Source organism: Spinacia oleracea, chromosome 3 (genome assembly GCF_020520425.1).
Source record: "Spinacia oleracea cultivar Varoflay chromosome 3, BTI_SOV_V1, whole genome shotgun sequence".
NCBI classification, from domain to species: domain Eukaryota; kingdom Viridiplantae; phylum Streptophyta; class Magnoliopsida; order Caryophyllales; family Amaranthaceae; genus Spinacia; species Spinacia oleracea.
Window position 1 is genome coordinate 65,439,505 of NC_079489.1, and position 23,313 is coordinate 65,462,817.

A 23,313-nucleotide genomic window follows, 5' to 3' on the forward strand; every position below is an offset into this window, starting at 1 on the left:
TTGGACCTCCTTCACGGTTTTTGGTGACGTCATATCTATGTCTGTACTTTATCAAGGTTGGCCTCTATTCCCCTTTCATCAATGAGGAACCCTAGAAACTTGCCTTACAGTACTCCAAAAACACATTTCTTCATGATTTAACTTCATCTTGTATTTCCGGAGTGTCTCAAAAGTTTCCTTTAGATCAGCGAGGTGATTTTCACGCTGCTTGCTTTTCGCAACCATGTCATCAATATATGCTTCGATGTTACGACCCAGCTGATTGGTGAAAACTGTGTTCACTAAGCGTTGAAAAGTGGCTGGTGCATTTTTGAGACCGAACGACGTTACTTTATAGTAGTACAACCCTTGCTCGGCGACGAATGATGTTTTCTCCTAATCATCCAGCCATAGAGGAATTTGATGAAAACCAGAGTAGGCATCCATAAAGGACATCATGGCATGGCCAGCAGTTGAGTCTACTAGACGGTCAATCTTTGGCAAAGGAAAACTGTCTCTTGGGCACGCCTTATTCAGGTCTGTGCAGTCTACACACATTCTCTAGGACCCATTTGGCTTTGGTACCAATACCAGATTTTCTACCCATTCGGATATTGACTAAGGAAAATGAAGCTAGCATCTAACAACTTTTGAACTTCCTCGGCCGCAGCCTTGTTTCTTGCTTCTCCATGGTTTCGTTTCTTTTGACGAACGGGTTTCAAAGCGCCATCTACATTGAGCTTATGGACGGCCACATTTGGGTCAATGCTTGGTATTTCCTCTATAGTGAAAGCAAAGATGTCATGAAATTCTCTCAAGAGGATGACCAATTCTGCCCCAAGATGATCTCAGGAGAAACTCCGACCGGCACCGTCCTATCCGAACATTTCTCATCGAGCACAATTTCATAGTGCCCTCCAAAGGCTCATATCGCCAAGTTTCCATATGTATCGTTGCGATGGTAGAAGTTTCCTTTTTGATTTTGACTTCAGTTTCTTCCAATTTCCTCTTTGAACCGGTTTACCTTCATTGATCTTACCCGATCCCCAAGCCTCGGGATTTAGAGTAGTTAGATAGAAATCCCGAGCCTGCTGCTGATCGCCATGAATGGTGCCAACTGTTCCCTTATCACAAACATATTTCATTAGCATGAGATGACTGACGATCACTGCTTTTGCTTGATTAAGCGTGCGTCGTCCCAAAATGATATTATATGTCGTTAAGTACTTCACAATCAAAAACTGAACATTCAAATTTTTGCTTTGATGTCTCCCTCCTACTCGAAGCGGTAAAGTAATAATGCCCTGAGGATGGATTACACCGCCTCCGAATCCAATGATGGGATAATGGATTTTCTCAATCGTCTTGGGATCATGCTCAAGACGTTTCATACATGCCAGACTAATAATATCAGATAAGCTTCCTGAAGGAAATAATGCCCTTGGACCAAGTATGCATTCAATGTTAAGTCTAATAAATGCGGTTCAGTATTAATTAACAAGTTAATAATTCAGTGAGATCAAGTGAGCTGAATGCCTAGCTAGAGGCCGCTTCAGTTCAAGTGGAATTAATGATATTAATCCACAGCTTACTCTTGACTGGACCCGTAGGGTCACACAAATAGTACGTAAACGGATCAAGTATTTAATGGCATTAAATACTCCATCTATGGATATTCGGAATCGACGGATCTTGGTTTCAGTGGGAGCTGAGATCGTCAAAGGCAAGCAAATGAATACTCCGGAAACGATGATATTGCCGGAAACGGAAATATGGATCGTATCGGAAATATAAATATTATCCAAGTCGTAGATGTTGCCGGAAACGGAAACATGGTACGTATCGGAAAATATTATCGGAAATAGAAATATTGCCGGAATCGGAAATATTGCCGGAAACGGAAATATTGTCTGAATCGGAAATATTATCGGAATCGGAAAATAATTCCGGAAACGGAAATATTAAATATTTGTTCGAAACGGAAATTAATTCCGGAATCGGAAATATTAAATATTGTTCGTATCGGAAATGAATTCCGGAATCGAGAATTTAATCGGAAGCGCATCGTACGAATTAGCATCGGACGAGGCCTGCCAGACGAAGGCCCAGCACAAAGCCGGGGCCATCGCCCAGCAAGCCAAGCGCAACAAACCACACGCCAAGCATGCGACCAGGCCCAGCGCAAAAGCCAGGCCCAGCCGAAGCTTGGGCGCGCGCGCGGGGCTGCGACGAGTGGGCTGGCGCTGTGCGTGGGCCGCAAGGCCTACGTGCGGTGCTAGCGTATTACTCGAAGTGTGTTACTCGAACCCTAAAGCGTATAGAATTCGTTTAATGATTAAATTCCTAATCCTAAAAGATAAATTAATTAAATAAGAGTTCCACTAGGATTCTAATTTAATTAATTCGTATCCTAGTAGGATTCCAATTCTCTTTCCATACCCCTATAAATATGTGGCCTGGGTTCACAATTTATAACGAGTTTTCAAGTATTCAAAGTGAGTTTTTGAGAGAAAAATTCAGTCACATACCTTGCCTAAAAGTGCCGAAATTATTAGTACCTTAAGGGCGATTCTAGTTGGTCAATCTTAAGGCGGATCCGGACGTGCTGTGGACTATCTACGGAGGGACGACACTTGGAGTCCTAAAGACTTGTTCTTGTTCGGTTCGGGTGCAGCTAGGGAAGGCACGCAACAAAGAGTATGCATCTAAACTATGCTAAATGATTATGTGTAAATAATATGTATTCCTGGCTTAATGGTTGTTTCCGCATGATTTATGAATTGTCATATGTATCATAACCTAACAGTGGTATCACGAGCCTCTTATTATTTTCATAATCTAAATTGCATGAACATGGTTAAATATTACAAATTTGCAAGAATTAAAAGGGGTGATTAATTTTCGTAATTGTTAATTAATTGCAAATTGCGTTTATTTAATTATACGTACGCAGTTTTTCGGCAGTTTCTTCGTTACTCATCCAAATCGAATGATTTTTGTGTCAATTCCGCATGTAAAAGGCATTCTAAAATTGTGTTGTATAGTGCGGGCATGTGACGACGAGCAAGGGAGCTCGTCGCCCATGCGGCACGAATGCAATGAGCAAGGCCATGGTGCACGAGCACAAGGCAGCAGCCCTGCCTTGTGTCGTGGGCTATGAGCAATGGACGAATGGGCATGGGCGAAGGCAAGGCACGGCAGTCGCGTATGGGCAGCAAGCGAGCTGCGCCACAACGCGCACTGCCTCGCACAAGCGCGCGCAGCCTCGCGCGCAGCGAGCGCAAGCTCGCGTGCCACGAGTGCTGCGCCCAGCGTCGATGCCTCGCGCAGCGAGCGCTGGCGAGCGTGCGCAGCGAGCGCTGGCTCGCATCAAGGGAGCGCTGGCGAGCGCGCACAGCGAGTGCGCGCAGCGAGCACAAGCTCGCGTGGAGCCTTGCGAAGGATAGCAGTAGCAGCTATGCAACGCAGCGTGGGCTGCGCGCACATGGCCAGCGATGGCTGTGTGCGTGTGGCCCATGGGCGTGCGATGCGTAGGGTGTTTGCGTTGCGATTAATTCGTTTTGAAATTTTAATTTAAAAATTTTCAGTTTACGTAATTTTAATTAATTTTAAAATTAATAATTTAAATTATTTTCTTGGATTTTAATTTTGAATATTGTAATTATAATAAATTTTATTTATTCTAATTATTTTACTAAAATTAAAATCATGAATTAATTTAAATACGACTGAAATTAAATTAAACTTTTGGATTCAATTATAAATTTATATGAGCTTTAAATTTTAATTAAATTTGTATGTTTCCGGTTAGACTAGAAATACATTTTTATGTTTAAAATTAGTAAAGCATATGAATTTATTGGTTTGAGTGGGAGCCCTTTTTAGTCATAAACTCTTGATTAGGTCTACAAATCCTTAAGGTTAAAATAACTTGATTAGAATTAATAAGGACTGAATAATTGGTAGATTATTGGTGCCCTTGATTAAATGCTGCAAATGTTTACGTGATGCATAATGTGTTTTACTAACCAACTATGTGGGCCATTCATGATAATGAATAGGTGAATGGTATATATTGTATATGTACTGTTTTGCAGGTTATGAAGTGACTAGTATGGCCCAAATAGGATAGAAAATATGGTATGCGTACCATTAATTTGAATGTAATTGGTCTAAAGTACCAAAGTCGTTTTTCAATTCAAATATGGTCTGCGTACCATCAAATAGTTGTAATTAGTTTTAATTATAGCTTATCCTATTTGAAGAAAATGGTGCCTCCCACGGAGATTTTCGAGACGGACTTTGAAGTTGAAGCTTCAAGATGAAGTCGGGCCATACTAGATCACATTTATCTTATGCATGTTTTAAGTTATTTATTGCTTTTAAATATGTCTTAAAATGCATGAGATCAAAAGCTTGATTATGTTGCATGATTAAGGATTTTAGTTCACTTAAAATCTAACCAACATAGTAAGAGCCTTAAGTTCCAAACTTAAAAATTGAGTTAAAAGGTGCCATGCCAAAATATACACTTGCTTGGATATCCTTTACATCAATCTAGTAATAGTTTTCGCTCAGCGAGGTGTTACTTATTGGTCCTAAAGGGGCAAGGTACACAAATAATTGTGAGTACATGTTAGTTTTGGTGAAACTCAACGATATAAGTAAGGAGTCCTTTTATGTCGTGGCAAAATCGATAGGTTTACCTAATAAGTTCTTAGACGTACCTATCAACGAAGAATAGTTTCTAGACTATTAGCAAAAGGCTTTTGCTTACCTAAGATGTTTTAGGATTAAGTCGACAAACTGTGCTTAGTTCATCAATGATTTTAGGATCTTGGAATCATTTTATTCACACCTGCCGGAACACATAACTTGAATAAAATGCTTAATAAACATTGAATTATGCATGTATGCTAGAATTTAAGTTTATTAAGAGAAACTGTGAATGGTTATTTATTTGTTTATTCTTTTCAATGGTAGTTTTTAATATGGCAAACAACAATTCATTCAACATTCGATCAATTCTCTAAAAGGAGAAGTTGAACGGGAAAAACTTCCTTGACTGGCAAAGGAACTTGCAAATAGTTCTTATGCAGGAAGAAAAGGAGTATGTCCTAGAAAAGGCGATGCCCGAAGCCGCAGGCGACGGGGTCACTCAGGCAGCCCTCAATCGTTGGATTGATGCCAACAAGGATGTGAAATGTCTAATGCTCGCCACCATGAGTGCGGATCTGCAGAAAACGTTCATCAACTCAGATGCTTTCACAATCATCAGTGAGTTGAAGAACATGTTCCAAGATCTGGCTCGAGTCGAAAGATTCGAGACTCATAGGCAAATTCTTGAGACCAAGCTTAAGAAAGGCGAGCCCGTAAGTCCACATGTTCTCAAAATGATTGGACTCATTGAGAATATGAGTCGGCTGGATCAGCAATTTTCTCAGGAAATGGCTATAGACACCATCCTCCATTCTCTTCATAGCGGGTATGATCAGTTCAAACTGAACTACAGTATGAATAGTCTGGACAAAACGCTCACTGAGCTTCACGGTATGCTGAAGACCGCTGAAAAGACGCTCAAAAGTGATAAGCATGATGTGCTTATGGTGCGTGGGGGCAAGTTCAAGAAATCTGGAAAGAAGAGGAATGCTAAGAAAGGTGGCAACAAGGCCAGCCCAACTAAGAAAACTGGCGCCAAATCTGTAAAGAGGAAGGTCAGTCAACCCACTTCTGAATCCGAATGCTTCTACTGCAAGAAGAAGGGGCATTGGAAGAGAGATTGCTTGAAGCTAAAGGAAGATCAGAAGAACGGAACAGTCGTTCCATCTTCAGGTATTTTCGTTATAGACTGTATACTTGCTAATTCAACTTCTTGGGTATTAGATACAGGTTGTGGCTCACACTTATGTTCCAATCCACAGGGACTAAGAAGAAGTAGAAAGTTAAGCAAGGGTGAAGTCGACCTACGAGTGGGAAATGGAGCACGGATTGCTGCATTAGCTGTAGGAACTTACTATTTGTCGTTGCCCTCCGGGCTAGTTTTGGAACTGGAAGAATGTTTCCATGTTCCAAGTCTTACTAAAAACATCATTTCAGTTTCTTGCTTAGATGCTAAGGGATTTTCCTTTTTAATAAAAGACAATAGTTGTTCGTTTTATTTTAAAGAGATGTTTTATGGATCTGCTAGATTAGTCAATGGACTTTATTTATTAGATCACGACAAACAAGTATATAACATAAATACCAAAAAGGCCAAAAAGGATGATTCAGATCTCACCTATCTGTGGCATTGTCGATTAGGCCATATAAACTTGAAACGCTTAGAAAGACTTCAAAAGGAAGGAATTCTAGAACCATTTGACTTAGAGGATTATGGTAAATGCGAATCATGTTTACTTGGCAAAATGACAAAGCAACCTTTCTCTAAAGTTGGAGAAAGAGCAAATGAACTATTGGGTTTAATCCATACAGATGTATGTGGACCAATGAGTACAAATGCTAGAGGTGGTTTCAGCTACTTTATCACTTTCACTGATGACTTCAGTAGATATGGTTATGTCTACCTAATGAAGCATAAGTCTGAATCCTTTGACAAATTCAAGGAATTTCAGAGTGAAGTAGAGAATCAATTAGGCAAGAAGATTAAGGCACTGCGGTCTGATAGAGGCGGTGAATATCTGAGCTATGAATTTGATGACCATCTGAAAGAATGTGGAATTCTATCAGAATTGACTCCTCCTGGAACACCACAATGGAACGGTGTGTCGGAACGGAGGAACAGAACCTTGCTAGACATGGTCAGGTCAATGATGGGTCAGGCCAAACTTCCATTAGAATTTTGGGGACATGCACTAAATACAGCTGCACTCACTATAAATATAGCTCCGTCTAAAGCTGTCGAAAAGACTCCATACGAATTATGGTTTGGAAAGCCTCCAAATGTGTCCTTTCTTAAGATTTGGGGATGTGAAGTATACGTCAAACGATTAATTTCAGACAAACTTCATCCAAAATCTGACAAATGTATCCTTGTGGGCTATCCAAAGGAAACAAAGGGGTATTACTTCTACAATACATCTGAGAACAAGGTGTTTGTTGCTCGAGATGGTGTTTTTTTGGAGAAAGATCACATTTCCAAAATGACAAGTGGGAGAAAAGTAGACCTCGAAGAAATTCGAGTCGAACAACAAACTCTAGAGAATGCTCAAGATGACATTCAGGATGAAACTCAGAGATCTTTAGAAGAATCTGGTGAGAATCATGGTCAATCTAGAAATGTTACCCCGCGTAGATCGCAAAGATATAGATCTCAACCGGAAAGGTACTTAGGTATTTTGACGAACGAGAGCTATGACGTTCTATTACTTAAAAGTGATGAACCTGCGACTTACAAACAAGCTATGACGAGCCCTAGCTCCAAGCAATGGCAAGAAGCCATGCAATCTGAATTAGACTCCATGTCTGAAAACCAGTATGGGATTTGGTCGATTTGCCAGATGGCTACCAAGCCATTGGAAGCAAATGGGTTTTCAAACTGAAAAAGGACAAGGATGGGAAACTTGAAGTTTCCAAAGCTAGATTGGTTGCAAAAGGTTACAGGCAAGTCCACGGTGTGGATTACGATGAAACCTTTTCACCAGTTGCAATGCTAAAGTCTATTCGGATAATGTTAGCAATCGCTGCATATTACGATTACGAAATATGGCAGATGGATGTCAAAACTTCTTTCTTAAACGGTGTTTTAACAGAAACTGTGTTTATGACACAGCCTGAAGGTTTTGAGGATCCAAAGAATGCTAAAAAGGTATGCAAGCTAAAGAAGTCAATCTACGGATTGAAGCAGGCATCCAGGAGCTGGAATATACGTTTTGATGAAGCAGCCAGTGACTTTGGTTTCATCAAGAACGCAGACGAATCTTGTGTATACAAGAAGGTCAGTGGGAGCAAAATTGCTTTCCTAGTATTATATGTCGACGACATATTACTTATCGGAAATGACATTCCTATGTTGAACTCTGTCAAGATTTGGCTTGGGAAATGTTTTTCGATGAAAGATCTAGGAGAAGCACAGTACATATTGGGCATCAAGATTTACAGAGATAGATCTAAAAGGATGATTGGACTTAGTCAGAGCACTTATATCAATAAGGTGCTTGATAGGTTCAAGATGGCGGACTCCAAGCGAGGCTACCTACCCATGTCTCATGGAATGACTCTAAGCAAGACTCAGTGCCCAAAAACACTTGATGAGCGTAGACGAATGAATGGGATTCCATATGCATCATTGATTGGTTCAATAATGTATGCTATGATATGTACACGCCCGGATGTTGCGTACGCACTCAGTGCTACGAGCAGATACCAGTCAGACCCAGGAGAGGCGCATTGGACTGCTGCCAAGAATATTCTGAAGTACCTGAAAAGGCACAAAGATGACTTCCTGCTCTATGGTGGAGATGATGAATTAATTGTTAAAGGCTATACGGACGCAAGTTTCCAAACCGACAAAGATGATTTCAGATCACAGTCTGGGTTTGTCTTCTGCCTCAACGGAGGAGCAGTAAGCTGGAAAAGTGCTAAGCAAAGCACCATTGCGGATTCTACAACTGAAGCGGAGTACATTGCTGCACATGAAGCAGCAAAGGAAGCTATATGGCTAAGGAAGTTCATAGGTGAACTTGGTGTAGTCCCCTCCATTAAAGGACCAATAGCCCTGTATTGTGATAATAACGGAGCTATTGCACAGGCAAAGGAGCCTAGACACCACCAGAGAGTCAAGCATGTACTTCGTAGATTTCACCTTCTACGAGAGTTCGTTGAAAGAAAAGAAGTCGAGATAAGCAAAATTGGAACTGATGACAACATATCAGATCCATTGACTAAACCTCTGCCGCAGGCGAAGCACAACTCGTACACTGCAGCTATGGGAATCAAGCATATTGGAGAATGGCTTTGATGTCTCTGTTTAATGTTTTAAAGTTTTAGAGTTTAAATCTTTGTAAAACATTATTGGTTAATCATTCACAATAAATGAAAAGAATTCATTTTTCCATTTAATTTGTGGTTAATTAAATGATGAGTCCCTTCAATTTGACGATATATTCAAGATAGACTGTCAGGACCAGTCCTGTGACTAAGAAATGTCTATCAAGTGAACTTGAATGTCAAAGGTTGAAAATGGTCCCTAGTCGGAGTTTTCTATCAAATTGGACGCATAGAAAACGTTAGACGACTAGAATGCAAGATGACTAGTACTTCTGTTTCTTGAACTATGTGGACATGGCAATGTCGTAATCATTTGCATAGATACTTACTTTGGGAAGACTAGTATCGGACAGACCTATGAAACTTTACTGTAAGAGATGAAAATCTGTCATAAGTAAATTTCATTAAAATTATTAGACACTAAATCCTCAATACCTGAGTGTTTTGAGATTACTTGTTTGAGAACTGGTTGCTTTGACGTTGACCAACCGTCGCACCGTAAAAGGAGGCTATAAAGGCAACGCTCAGGTAATCACCTATCAAACTAAGTCTAATCTCAAGATCGCAAGATTGGGATTGTCCTCCCATAAATCGGGATGAGATGCTTAAAAGTTGTACAAGGCCACTCGGAGAGCTAGAAACTGTGAAATGCATAGCCGTGCTCGGATGAATCATAGGCTATGATTATCTGTTTATTTGATCAGTTGAACTCTGAAACCGAGGAACACCTCTGGACATAATAAGGATGACAACTCTTACCTTATGTTCAAGAGCAAGCATCGAGCGACAAAGGAATTAGGAAATGCACACTTGTCCCTAAGGACAAGTGGGAGACTGAAGGAAATAATGCCCTTGGTCCAAGTATGCATTCAATATTAAGTCTAATAAATGCGGTTCAGTATTAATTAACAAGTTAATAATTCAGTGAGATCAAGTGAGCTGAATGCCTAGCTAGAGGCCGCTTCAGTTCAAGTGGAATTAATGATATTAATCCACAGCTTACTCTTGACTGAACCCGTAGGGTCACACAAATAGTACGTAAACGGATCAAGTATTTAATGGCATTAAATACTCCATCTATGGATATTCGGAATCGACGGATCTTGGTTTCAGTGGGAGCTGAGATCGTCAAAGGCAAGAAAATGAATACTCCGGAAACGATGATATTGCCGGAAACGGAAATATGGATCGTATCGGAAATATAAATATTATCCAAGTCGTAGATGTTGCCGGAAACGGAAACATGGTACGTATCGGAAAATATTATCGGAAATAGAAATATTGCCGGAATCGGAAATATTGCCGAAAACGGAAATATTGTCTGAATCGGAAATATTATCGGAATCGGAAAATAATTCCGGAAACGGAAATATTAAATATTTGTTCGAAACGGAAATTAATTCCGGAATCAGAAATATTAAATATTGTTCGTATCGGAAATGAATTCCGGAATCGAGAATTTAATCGGAAGCGCATCGTACGAATTAGGATCGGACGAGGCCTGCCATACGAAGGCCCAGCACAAAGCCGGGGCCATCGCCCAGCAAGCCAAGCGCAACAAACCACACGCCAAGCATGCGACCAGGCCCAGCGCAAAAGCCAGGCCCAGCCGAAGCTTGGGCGCGCGCGCGGGGCTGCGACGAGTGGGCTGGCGCTGTGCGTGGGCCGCAAGGCCTGCGTGGGGTGCTAGCGTATTACTCGAAGTGTGTTACTCGAATCCTAAAGCGTATAGAATTCGTTTAATGATTAAATTCCTAATCCTAAAAGATAAATTAATTAAATAAGAGTTCCACTAGGATTCTAATTTAATTAATTCGTATCCTAGTAGGATTCCAATTCTCTTTCCATACCCCTATAAATATGTGGCCTGGGTTCACAATTTATAACGAGTTTTCAAGTATTCAAAGTGAGTTTTTGAGAGAAAAATTCAGTCACATACCTTGCCTAAAAGTGCCGAAATTATTAGTACCTTAAGGGCGATTCTAGTTGGTCAATCTTAAGGCGGATCCGGACGTGCTGTGGACTATCTACGGAGGGACGACACTTGGAGTCCTAAAGACTTGTTCTTGTTCGGTTCGGGCGCAGCTAGGGAAGGCACGCAACAAAGAGTATGCATCTAAACTATGCTAAATGATTATGTGTAAATAATATGTATTCCTGGCTTAATGGTTGTTTCCGCATGATTTATGAATTGTCATATGTATCATAACCTAACACTTCCAGTGTCTACCAGGATGCGTCTCACTTTGAGGTTTTCTACCCTCAACTCCACTACCAAGGGGACGTCATGAGGAGTTGCTATCTTTCCCCTATCGGCCTCACAAATTTCTACCTTTGGGAAATGATCCATCGATGCCTTTCCAGAGCACATTACCTGACCCAACCGGCTTGCATAATCCTTTTGTCCCCGCGTAGTTGGGCCTCCAGCTGCCAGACCACCAGAGATAACTGCCACACACTTTGGATCTGTGTCATTGCCATCGCGACTGGTTTGCTTTTCTTGTAAAATTTCTTTCCAGAGCCCCCTGCGTTTGTGCTGATGTATGCTTTTAGGAATCCTTTGGCCGCTAACCCATCAAGAGCTTGGCGCAAACTCTTACAATCCTTCGTGTAGTGCCCCACGTCACAATGGAACATACAATAGATATTACTGTCACGGGTCTCAACCGGTGAATTCATAGGAAATGGACAGTCGATCTCATACTTGTTATTGATATCTAACAAAATGGTGTAGAGATCGTTGTTCTATTCAAATTTTTCTTTGTCATAGGGTCGACCTCTTTTTTTCCCACTCAAAGAGTTTGCCTGAAATCCCTTTCCATCAATTTCCCAGGTCCCATTCGGATGGTTGGACTTTTTTGTCGGACCTATCCTTTCGCTAAGGGTGATCAGTTGTTTCTTTTCCCTTAGATTCCGTTGGGACGAAACAAATCTCAATAGCATGGATGAAAGACTCGGTTTCATCCAAAGCGTCAACCATGGTTCTTAAACTCTTCTCAACCAAATCAAAGTTGAAGGACCCCTTCTTGAGCCCTCTAAAGAAGCTATCAAAAGCTACCACATCCGGCAAATCTGGTATTTTCCCTGACTCTAAGTTGAACCGTCTCACATAATTGCGAAGAGATTCGTCTTTACCTTGCTGGATGCGTCCTAAATGCATGCTTGTTTTCTTTTCCTCTTTGTAGGCCATGAATCTAGCAGAAAACAACATTTCCAGCTCTGCAAAGGTGTTGATAGTTCTAGCCGGCAATTTCTCAAACTATTTTGAGGCAACCCCTTTCAGCGTGGTTGGGAAGTACTTGCACCAAGTAGCTTCAGTGGTTCCTTGAACATACATGTGATGACGGTACGCCAGATGATGCACATCAGGATCTGAGGTGCCGTCATAAGTGTCGATGGACGGTGACTTAACTTTAGGTTCTTTAGGAGCATTCATGATATCGGCACAAAAGGGAGTGGTATAGTCAAGTATCAAGCCGGCTACCCCTTGCTGTATATGACAGATAGGATCTTGCCTCCTTACATGAGAAGCTCTTCGCCGTCCGCTATCCATATGACTCATGGTGGTTCTAGTTGGGCGTCGTGAATAAGAGGCAAGAGGCTTATCTTCCATAACTGGAGTGGAGCTTGTGTCTGAGAGCTCTGTTTCACGGGGCCGTTCAAGCTGAGCCGTCGGCATTCTCCTAGACGGTCTTGGCTCAAGTCAAGCAGGCACTAGGATCCAACGCGGGACCATGGTTTGATGTGAAGTCCTCGTCTACTCAAAACGTCTATCTCGCTCATCATTCCGAGGCTGGTCCTGCCGCAAGACATTAGACCTAGTGATTCCATTGTAGAATGTTACCCCCGTCCCGTAAGACTGAAGAAGGATGGCTCGAATTTCGTCCCTGAGAGTATCCATCTACACCTTGAATCCGGCCAAGATATCCTTAAGCTTCCCAGCTCATACCGGGAAGTCTAGGTTTTCCTCCATGACAGTATTGGCATCTACCCTTAGGTGTCCGCCCGGCGGAGTTTGGTTTTGGCCGGTGTAGACACCTAATTTGTGTCTCCCCTTTGGGATGATGACGATACCATTATCCTTGTTAGGTGATTGGAGTAACTCCAGGCGGAAATCCCAATTGCTAAGAATATTTCCAAATTCAAGATCCAAAATCCAACCCCCGAGACCGTTCCCCTCCCGGAACTCGGTACAAAATACAACTTCCAAAATCCAATTTCAAAATCCAAGTACGATCTCATCTAGTAATCCATCCCATTGGTTTTACTAGGCCTTTTCCACTCAAAATCATATAAGGCAAGTCAAATTCGGGCCCCGACCCACAAAACCGAGCATGCCGGGCCCCGTCCCGTAAAACCGGAATTCAAAAACCCGAGAAAGGCTTGTTTTTAGACGCTAAACGATGCCTTAAACTCCAAGAAAATACAAACCGCCAAACCTAGTACTATTCGTACAACAGGTACAACACTACAAGACGAAACAAGGACGGATTCTCGGTCCTTGCTTTCGCGGCATTCAAGCCACGTCACCAGCGCCCAGCGCTGGTCCAGCGCCCTGCGCTGACGTGTGCTGATGCCTTGCACCAATTCCTTCTATAAATACCCCTGATTTCCAGCATAATGGGGGAGGAGAACAACAATACAACGTCGTAATTTCGACATTACGCCTCAAAATACAACTCAAAAACTCCTCAAAAACACATACAAAATTCCTAAATTCAAAAAAAGCAATTGGGAGCTCTTGCCTAAATCTAACTAGGTAAATCCGAATCCCATTTTAATCTACTATGTTGCTTTGATTTCTAAATGATTAGCAAGTTGGTGTTTTTAATCATTAAAATACACCACTTGCAACAATCACACATGTTTTCCAAAAATACAAACTTTTCCAAAATACAAAATACAATTTTCAAAGATTCAAGGATGTCCAAGTTGTTTACAATCACCTCTTAGACTAGAATCACTATCAAACATGGGGTAATCAAATATAACACCTTTTAACATTTAAAGGTTTAGTCTTTTGAGATTCAAAACTCCATTTTCAATATACAAGTTCAAGTTTTCAATTTTCAAGATCTTACCATGTTTAGGGTTATTCATAGTTATTTCCCTAAACTAGGATCATTTCAAGTTCAAGTTTCAATCATCTCAAGTTCAAAACTTCAATATTCAAGCTTTCAAGTTCAAGTTTAACATACAAAATCTAGGATATTTGGGTTGAGCAACCTCTCCCAAATTGAGATTTTTGGCTTTGAATTCGTGTCGGACGCACTTATTTTTAAGGAGCCGCTTGGCGTTCGAATCTCATGTGCCCAAGTACAAATTTCAATTATGCACCTTTCAATATTGCAATTTCAATATCGCACCTTTCAATACCGCAATTTCAATATCGCACTTTCAATATCGCACTTTCAATAACGCAATTTCAATACCGCAATTTCAATAACGCAATTTCAATATCGCAATTTCAATTCCGCATCTTTACTTGCCTAGTCCATTTCTAGGCAATGTGGACCTACTCCCTAGTCCTTTTCTAGGGGGTCTTGTATTTACTAATTCCGCACTTTATTTAGTATTTTGATGTTGCTTTATTTGCTTTATCGCTTTCATCACCAACATGCTAAATACAACAAAATACAAAGGTTACATCACGCTTAACAAAGATATTTTTGGACAAACCGGCCTTAGGTTCCTTAAATAAATCTTTAAAGCAAAGTGACCACCATACAATTAGAGATTCAATTTGCTCTTAATGCAAACCCACATAGTCTAATCTAGGGTTTATTTTCAAAAACAATGTTGTGCCAACGTACTTGAATATTTCTAAAGCTCGCCGAATAAGCATTTTGTTCCCGTGCCCGGATCTCACCCATCCGTTTCAAGGATTCAAGGCCTTATCCAACATAGAGTCACTTGCGGTCTTTCCAAACGAGACTTTAAAAAATGTTTGGTGGCGACTCCTTCGAGGTACAAAAATTCAAACGGTTCTCTAAACGAGTCGGCCTCCCCCCTTGTAGGAACGGAAAAAAAAAAACCCCCCTACAATTCTGGCGACTCTCCTGGGGAATCTACTTATTTCAATTCGAAAATGTGGGCAGATTTCGAGCAACAAGCCACTGATCTGCCGAAGTACTGGATGCCAGCATTGGCGCTAGGCGCAGCCCCTGCGCCCAACGCCACTACCTGCATCCAGGACAGTGGCTCACAGTGGCTCGTCGCCCACTTTTGCTTAACTTTTCGTGTTGGGAGTTAGTCTGTTTTTGAATCTGGAAGGACGCTCCCAAGCCTCGTGAACAAGTGCCGAAAAACGAGCTTTACAAATACAAAATCAAGTACGATTTCAATTTCAAATTCTAGGCATTTCATGCATTTTTCGAAAACCATATTGTGCAAAATGAATTTCTACCCTTGCGCAAACGGATGTGTTCTACATTCGGGCTAGCCCCGGGGGCAACGAAATGGTGACTCTCCATACAGTTCCCGACCAAAGTGTGTGACCATTTCCGCGCCTACCGAAACTTGGCATTTACTTGACATTCCCGATGTCAAGTATGGAGGCCGTCTGCCGACACGCACTTCCTTTAGGCGGATGTGAATGCTTGTCGCCGGATCCGTCTCTTAGCCAAGCACCTTTTGACACCCAAAGCCGACCACTTGCATCATACAAAACTTAGACCGACCTTAGGTTGAGAACTTTGCATGTCGCATTCATATTCATGATTAGTGTGACAACGTGCTACTTGTGCATTGTGTGGGCGTCTTTGCACGCGTGAATGGCTAACCTTGAGTTCTAGCTTGCCAAAACCAATTAGCCTCCAACTAGGAAACCAAACCCCTAGGAGCATCATTCAAACCTCATGCATCTAAATCGCCGATTTTAGGGTCTTTAGGAGTGTCACTCCATTTGATTCCAAACCCTTAAACACGCCTCACGCACAAATGCCAAATTCAAAATTCAATCCAACGGCGTCATAATGCCGGATTTTCAAGTCCAAATTCCAAATGCCAAATTCAAATTCAATCCAACGGCGTCATAATGCCGGATTTTCGAGTCCAAATTCCAAGCTCCAAATTCAAAATTCAATCCAACGGCGTCATAATGCCGGATTTTCGAGTCCAAATTCAAAATTCAAAATTCAATCCAACGGCGTCATAATGCCGGATTTTCTAATCCAAATTTCAAGTTTCAAATTTCAAATCCAAAACCTCAAGTTTTCAAGTCAAAAGTCAAATCCAACGGCGTCATAATGTCGGATTTTCTAGTCCAAATTTCAAGTTGCAAATTCAATCCAAATTTTCGAGTCCAAACCTCAAAAGTCAAATCCAACGGCGTCATAATGCCGGATTTTCTAGTCCAAATTTCGAGTTTCAAGTTCAAATCCGAATTTTCTAGAACCTCAATTTTTCAAGTCCAAATCCAACGGCGCCATAATGCCGGACTTTCTAGTTCCAATTTCGAGTCTCAAGTTTCAAGTCAATACTCAATCCAACGGCACCATAACGCCGGATCTTCTAGTCAAAATTTCCATTTCCAAACTCAAACCTCAAATCCAACGGCGCCATAATACCGGATTTTCTAGTTCAAGTTTCAAATCCAAATCCAAATCCAACGGCGTCATGCCAGATTTCCTATTTCAAACATTCAAGTCTTCAAACCTCAAACTCAAGTTGCCTATTCCAACCTCAAAGTCTCAAGTTCAAATATTCGAGCCCATACCGGCATAATGCCAACTTGCCAACTCGACCCTTTAAAATTTCAAAGCTTCAAAGATCAAGTTCCAAATTCATACCGTCGTAATGCCGACTTTTCTATTCCATGTTTCAAACCTCAAGGTCCTATACTTCAAGATTCCGAGTCCACGGCGGCATAATGCCGGACTTTCAAGTTCCTAAATTCAATGTTTCAAATCCACAGCGGCATAATGCCGGATTTTTCAAATACAAAGCCCCATACAAAAGTGCGTCCTTTCCATCTCAAAGTTCAAATTTCAAGCCAAATTCAAATTCCAAAAAATCTTGCTTTCCATTGCTCCCCAATACAAAATTCAAAACATTTCCAACGGGTTGAAAATCCCCTGAAATAATACAAGTTCAAATTCTATCGACGGGTTGAAACTCCCCAGAAATAATACAAGTTCGAGATTCCACTCAGCGGGTTGAAACTCCCCTAAAATAATACAAGTCCAATCTTCCGACGGGTTGAAACTCCCCTAAAATAATGCAAATTCCAATTCTCGAGCGGGTTGAAATTCCCTTCAAATATTCCAAATCCAATGGGTTGAAACTCCCCTAAAATATTGACGGGTTTAAATTTCATAGAAATAATACAAAATTCAAATTCCTAGTACGAGTCCAAATTCTTGAGCGGGTTGAAATTCCCTTCGAATAAGTCCAATTTCCAATAGGTCGAAATATTCTTTTTCGACGTTCCAAGTTCTAGTACAAGAGCCAACTTTCACAAAAGAATGAACGCTCCTCTCAAACATTTCCAACGGGTTGCAAATCCCGAATACAAGTACAAAATCTAAAATCCCGAATCTTCGGAGTGGCACTTAGAGTCAAAGTCTAGGTCTCATTCATTACATGCATATCACATCATGTGTCGGGAAGTCCAAGTTCTAAAATCGTCTGGTTTGTTCTAACTAGGAGTCCGAGGATCCTGTGGGTTCGCCGAAGAGGAGAGAGGTTGAAAAGACCTCCATCAGCCCTAGCCTCCCTCATAGCCGGCGTCGAACGAGCAGTCAATTCATCTCCTACAAATCAAGCTTCAAGTCCCTTTCAAGAATCAATCCAAATGGCAAAATGTTCAAGATTACTGTGGGCGAAGGATCTATGATGAGCGAGTCCGAGTCCGAGGATGAGTCTGGATCCGAGTCTAGCACTGAGTCCAAGAGTCTAGGGCTAGAGTCTTGCATCAATCAAGAGCCTCTAAAGGCCGAGCTTCAAGTCAAAACAATCGATGTAATGATTGCTGATTTCAATAACACTTCAATTTCTACTTACTCTTCGAGTCCTAATTCAAAACACAATCCTAATCCAAACAACTTTGCTTTACAAGAAACTGACTTTGAATTTCTAAAAGCTATCGAAAATCACGAAAACAGGACGCCCATAATTGAGGAAACGGATAAAATCAACCTTTTTAACAACAGTGATTCAAAACTAGTTCAGATTGGTTTAACTCTTTCTCAAGCAGAGCGGGACAATCTTATCAAGCTACTCTCAGAGTATGTGGATGTCTTCGCATGGTCCTATCATGATATGCCAGGGGTTGATCCAAGCATCGGTCAGCATGCAATTCCCCTTATTCCAGGTTCAAAACCCATCAAGCAGAAACTCCGTCGCATGAAACCGGATGTTTCCCTCAAAATTCAAGAAGAAGTCTCTAAGCAGCTAGAGGCCGGGTTTATTCAAGAAATCCAAGTATCAAGGGAACCCATTTCCAAGGAGAATGTGAAGACCCATTCAACAAGTACAAAGATTCAAAATTCAAGTTCTATAATCTCTAACCGAGCAAGGTTGTGCCAAGCAAGGCATCCACAATTCCAAAGTACAAAATTCAAGTTCTATAATCTCTAATCGAGCAAGGTTGTGCCAAGCAAGGCATCTACAATTCCAAATTACAAAATTCAAGTTCTATAATCTCTAACCGAGCAAGGTTGTGCCAAGCAAGGCATCTACGATTCCAAAGTACAAAATTCAAGTTACCAACTCCAAGGTTAAAGTTCTAGAAACATCTACAAGCTTCAATAGTTCGAATTTCAAAAGGGGATACCATACAATCTTCAATACAACAATCCCAACGGACCCATGCTCCGGGAAATTCAACATCATCGCTCTTCACCTTATCGCCCGCAAACCAATGGGGCAGTTGAAGCAGCCAACAAGAATGTCAGGACCATCATCATGAAAATGACTACCAATTACAAGGACTGGCCCCAAAAGCTGCATTTCGCATTGTGGGGATATCGAACTTCAATTCGCACTTCAACTGGTGCAACTCCGTTCTCATTGGTCTATGAATGGAAGCAGTACAACCTATCGAGCTAGAGATACCTTCTCTAAGGATAGTCCTCGAAAGAAAAATCCCAAAAGCTGCATGGGTACAAGCCAGATATGACGAACTAGTCATGCTCGATGAGCGACGGCTTCAAGCCGCTCACCATGTACAATTCTATCAGCGCCGAGTGGCCAGAAATTTCAACAAAAGGGTCAGAACCCGAAACATCAAGGAAGGCGAGCTTGTCCTGAAAGCCCTTCGCAAAAGCACCATGGACCCAAGGGGAAAATTCAAACCCAACTGGGCAGGCCCATACATTGTCAAGAAAATCCTCTCTGGGGGAGCAGTCGAACTAACAGACATCGACGGGACAAAATTCAGATCTCTGACCAACCTCGATCAATTCAAGAAGTTCTATGTCTAAGTTCCATGTTCAAATTCAAGAATCCAAATTCAGGTCCTGTAAGGTAGTCAGAACTACGTCCGGCCTGATTCCCTAACGGGACACGTAGGCAACCTCATTTCGAGGCCCGGCCACTTTAATACCAAAAAATTCAAAATTTCCTCAATTAAGGTCATCCTAAAAATCTAATCAAAATTCAAAACTCAAAATTGTTGTTGTTTTTATTCCAAATGTGCCAATTCAAAGCAAAGCATGTTCAAGCGGAATTTAACACAATAACTCTTTATTTAGCCCTAAGGCCTTCAAAGCTAATTCAAATACAAAGTCAGGATCAAGTGAAGCAAAGTTCAAAAGCCTTTTCACTTCCTAAACACATCTTCTAAACACATCTTCCAAACACATTACAAACACATTCCAAACACAATTCATTCCAAACACATTTAGCCTACAAAGATCTAGGGTCGGGCGACTATGCTCTCGAGTCTTAGCACCTTGAGTACTATCCCCTGACTCCTCCCGCAATCAATCATCAATCTTCCCCTTGCCCAAGCGGCGGGAGAAGGAACTTGCAAGCCTTCTAAGACGGGAGGACGACGAACCTCCTTTGGATTTCGAACGGTCAAGCACCGGATGGGCCACTCTCCCGTCACCTTCCTCATAGTCCGTTAATGCAGGACGTCAAGCTCTAGAACCTCGGACTCTAGCTGGTCCGGAGAAAGAAATGTCCCTCTTGCTTAGGCCTCTCATCCATACAATATACCCCGCAAACAGAGTAACTGACTCAGGTGGGAACTGGATACTCAAGAATGGTTTGGCAACCCAATGCCGCCTCCAAACTTCAAGTCGACTCGCATTCAGCACAACAGGTTTCAGGTTCTCTTTAGTACGGTCCGGGATCTCCTGTTTCAAGCCATATTGTCTCATCACTCGAGCAGGCGAGTAGAAGACTAGCATTGTGAGGCTTGGCACCCTCAAAGCAGTAGAACCAGGGGCATGTCTCATAGCAGCAATTCCCCACCAAGGAACTACCCACTTTATACAAGATTCAATCCCAGAGAGTGCACACCGCCACTCATCCAAAGAAAGCCGTCCATACAATGTGGGTCGCACAGTGAATCCCTTTCTATTATAGCTCGCCATGTTCTCCGGTGGTGCCACCAACATGAGCCTCTCCATAAGCCAAACCTTGGGGAGTATACAAGAAGCACGTTTCAAAATTCAACATTCAAAATTCAAATACAAGTACAAATTCAACATAAAAGAAAGCTCCAGATCCTTACTTGGAGTAACACCGGACTTCCCGATGGCAAGGAAGAGGGGTCCGACTTCAGCATATCAAGGCCCATCAATGTCTCGCCAATCACAAGCGGCATTGGGTCCCGACCATTAGCAAACTGCTCTACATTTTCTATTAGGGAGGCATTTGCCAAACCCCTGTTTCGAAAAGAGAAAGCGAGCGAATATACAAAAACTCAAGGCTCTCAGGCGGAATACTTTGGGAACATCAAGCCCAGCAAAGTAGGTGACAAAGAGGGACAAATCCACCCCTCTGCCATATACAACAGCACTCAAAAGTGGGGGCTTCAAGCCCAAATACCTTTCAAAACTCAAGAAAAAGTGTTCTTCAACACTAGGCATGCATGGCTCCAGCATCAAGGGCCACCCTAATATAGCACTAAATTCCTCAGGGAGGGGACATACCTCATTATTGCCAAAACGGAAGACATGATGATTCGGGTCCCAAGCCTCCAGAGCAGCAAGAATGAGGTGCAAATCCAATTTTACAAACCGGAAAGAGACGAGCACCCCAAGATGCATGCCATCAAGCTCCCTTTTCTCCAATTTGCCTAGCGAACCAAGCCACGAGTTCAAGGCACTCTCAAAGGACACAGCCATATTTTCTTTTCTTTTCGAGAGGAAGCAGTATGCAATGATAGCAAGGAAGGATTAATGCAAGAAATGATCCAAAAAGCTCCCTATTTATACAAGAGTCGGCTTGCACGACAGCCGACGGGCGCCAGGCGCAGGGGCCTGCATCTAAGGACGAGGCCACCGTCCTCTCTTATGACTCCGAGTACACACTCTTTAGTGCTTCGGACAGCAGAGTACAACCTCCATTATTCAAGTTTCCAAAGCCGCAAACCGCGCAACTTCAAGCAGTCCGGATCAACGCTTCGGGCAGATTTCGGGTCAATTTTATTCAAAATTCAAGCATCCTAGTCCTAGATCGGCGTCCTAAGTCGAGTCTGCATATGCATAGCAAGAGTTAAATATACTTTGACTTGCGCTTTTCCTAACCAAAAAACCTCAGTCAAAGTGGGGGCTTATAGTGGGTATATACACCCGAAAAAATGGGCAAATTTTTTTCAAATTTTTATGCAAATTTATCATGCATGCATATAGCTACAAAATTTCAAGGCACACACAACGCATACAATTTCAAGCATTCAAACATATAAAGCCAACCTTCAAAAAACTTCAAACCAATTCAAGTTCAAAGCCAATTCAACCATACAAAATTCAAGTGTCAAGCCATACAAATACAATACAATCCAGCCTATACAAAATCAACCCAGGCAATCTGGAACTCGCTACCATGCAGGGTCAGTCTGAAACATCACCGGCAGAGACATCAATCACGGGTGCCTTGTCCCTGTTACGCCTCCTAAGGCGCTCCAGCTCCCGATCCAGCTCCGTCCCAGGGGTACTAGGATCCTCCTCCGAGATACGAAGTGTGCCAGTGGAGGGATGAACTCCCTGCTGAGGAGAGGAACACTGATAAGGCGGCGGCGTCGGCATATACGGGTACGACCCAAACATCTGAGTCTGACGCATCCTCTCCATCTCCGCATAGCAAGCCCATGAACCTGCACCCCAAGGCTGAGGGCCACTTCCTCCGAAGTAGTAACCGGAAGGAGGAACAAAGGGTCTTGAACCGCTAGCACCTCCAAATGAATGCCTGGTGGGATCAACATGTACAAAAGGGGGAGCTCCCCTCTCAGCATCAGAATGCCTCTGATGAGCACCAGCACCGCACCCCTTTCCCAGCTCCAAGCTCGGTCCCTCTTGTCCCGAGGACGTCTCCGCCTGAGGCTCTCTGTCAACGGAATCTCTACGGTCCCGATGGCGCTCCTATACAAAATACAATTTCAAGAATCAATTTCCCAGTTTGAATTTCCAGTATACAAGTTTCAAGGTCAAGTGAGGTACCTCTCTGTTCCGGCCAGAAAGCTTCCGGGTCAGCTTGGCACACTGTCTCTTCCAAGAATCAAGCAAGAGCATCCAACGACGCACTCTCACCCGAGGCGCCTACATACAAAATTCAAGATCAATTTTCTCATACAAAGTTCAAACAGTTTCAAAAATGCAACAGTACTTACAGGGGCGTAATGCTCAGGTACAGCATCATATGATTTCCGGTGCGGAGGAGAAGCCCAATGAATGGTCTCCACCACCTCTTCCCCGTCCGAGTTCTCATAGCGGAGGATCCTATCAGCATGAGGAATGTCCTCAGGATCAACCTCCTCCTCCTACATACAATCATACAATCATACAATCATACAATCCTACAATCATGCAATCAATACAAGAATACAAGAATACAAGGATACAAGATACAAGGTTCAAAAGCTCACCCGCAGTACGAAGCGTACTGGTGGGGTCAGCCTCCTCAAGAAGTCGTCATAGCTCCCCTTCCTGTGTACAAACTCCCTTCAAGAGCGGCAAACAGCCTCGCCCCTAGCCTCCGCATAGAGCCGGGCAAGATCTTCATCCAGAGCCAACATGGACTCCGGTGGATCCTTGGTGACAAGCCTATCCCCCGAATGGTGTTGAAGGGACACTCGCTCCCCCAGATACCACATATGGCGGTACACCCCTGGAAGCTAAACCCGCCGCCCAGACAGGAAATGGGCACGAGCAGCCGAGACAGGAACAACCGTGTTGG

At 42.5% G+C, this 23,313-nt stretch overlaps 2 protein-coding genes across 2 annotated transcripts; both read right to left on the minus strand.

The window, feature by feature from the left end:
• Nucleotides 1–578: 578 nt before the first annotated feature.
• On the minus strand, nucleotides 579–1,370 carry LOC130469741 (uncharacterized). The gene is made up of 2 exons (XM_056839197.1): nucleotides 1,004–1,370; nucleotides 579–760 (listed from the first exon to the last, which is right to left on the minus strand). Exons 1-2 carry the CDS (start codon nucleotides 1,368–1,370, stop codon nucleotides 579–581), a joined length of 549 nt encoding a protein of 182 aa, XP_056695175.1.
• Nucleotides 1,371–21,901: 20,531 nt separating this feature from the next.
• Nucleotides 21,902–23,313, minus strand: LOC130469082 (uncharacterized). Its single transcript, XM_056838068.1, has 4 exons — nucleotides 23,003–23,313; nucleotides 22,748–22,897; nucleotides 22,578–22,676; nucleotides 21,902–22,499 (listed from the first exon to the last, which is right to left on the minus strand). Exons 3-4 carry the CDS (start codon nucleotides 22,647–22,649, stop codon nucleotides 21,972–21,974), a joined length of 600 nt encoding a protein of 199 aa, XP_056694046.1. The 5' UTR covers nucleotides 22,650–22,676; nucleotides 22,748–22,897; nucleotides 23,003–23,313; the 3' UTR covers nucleotides 21,902–21,971.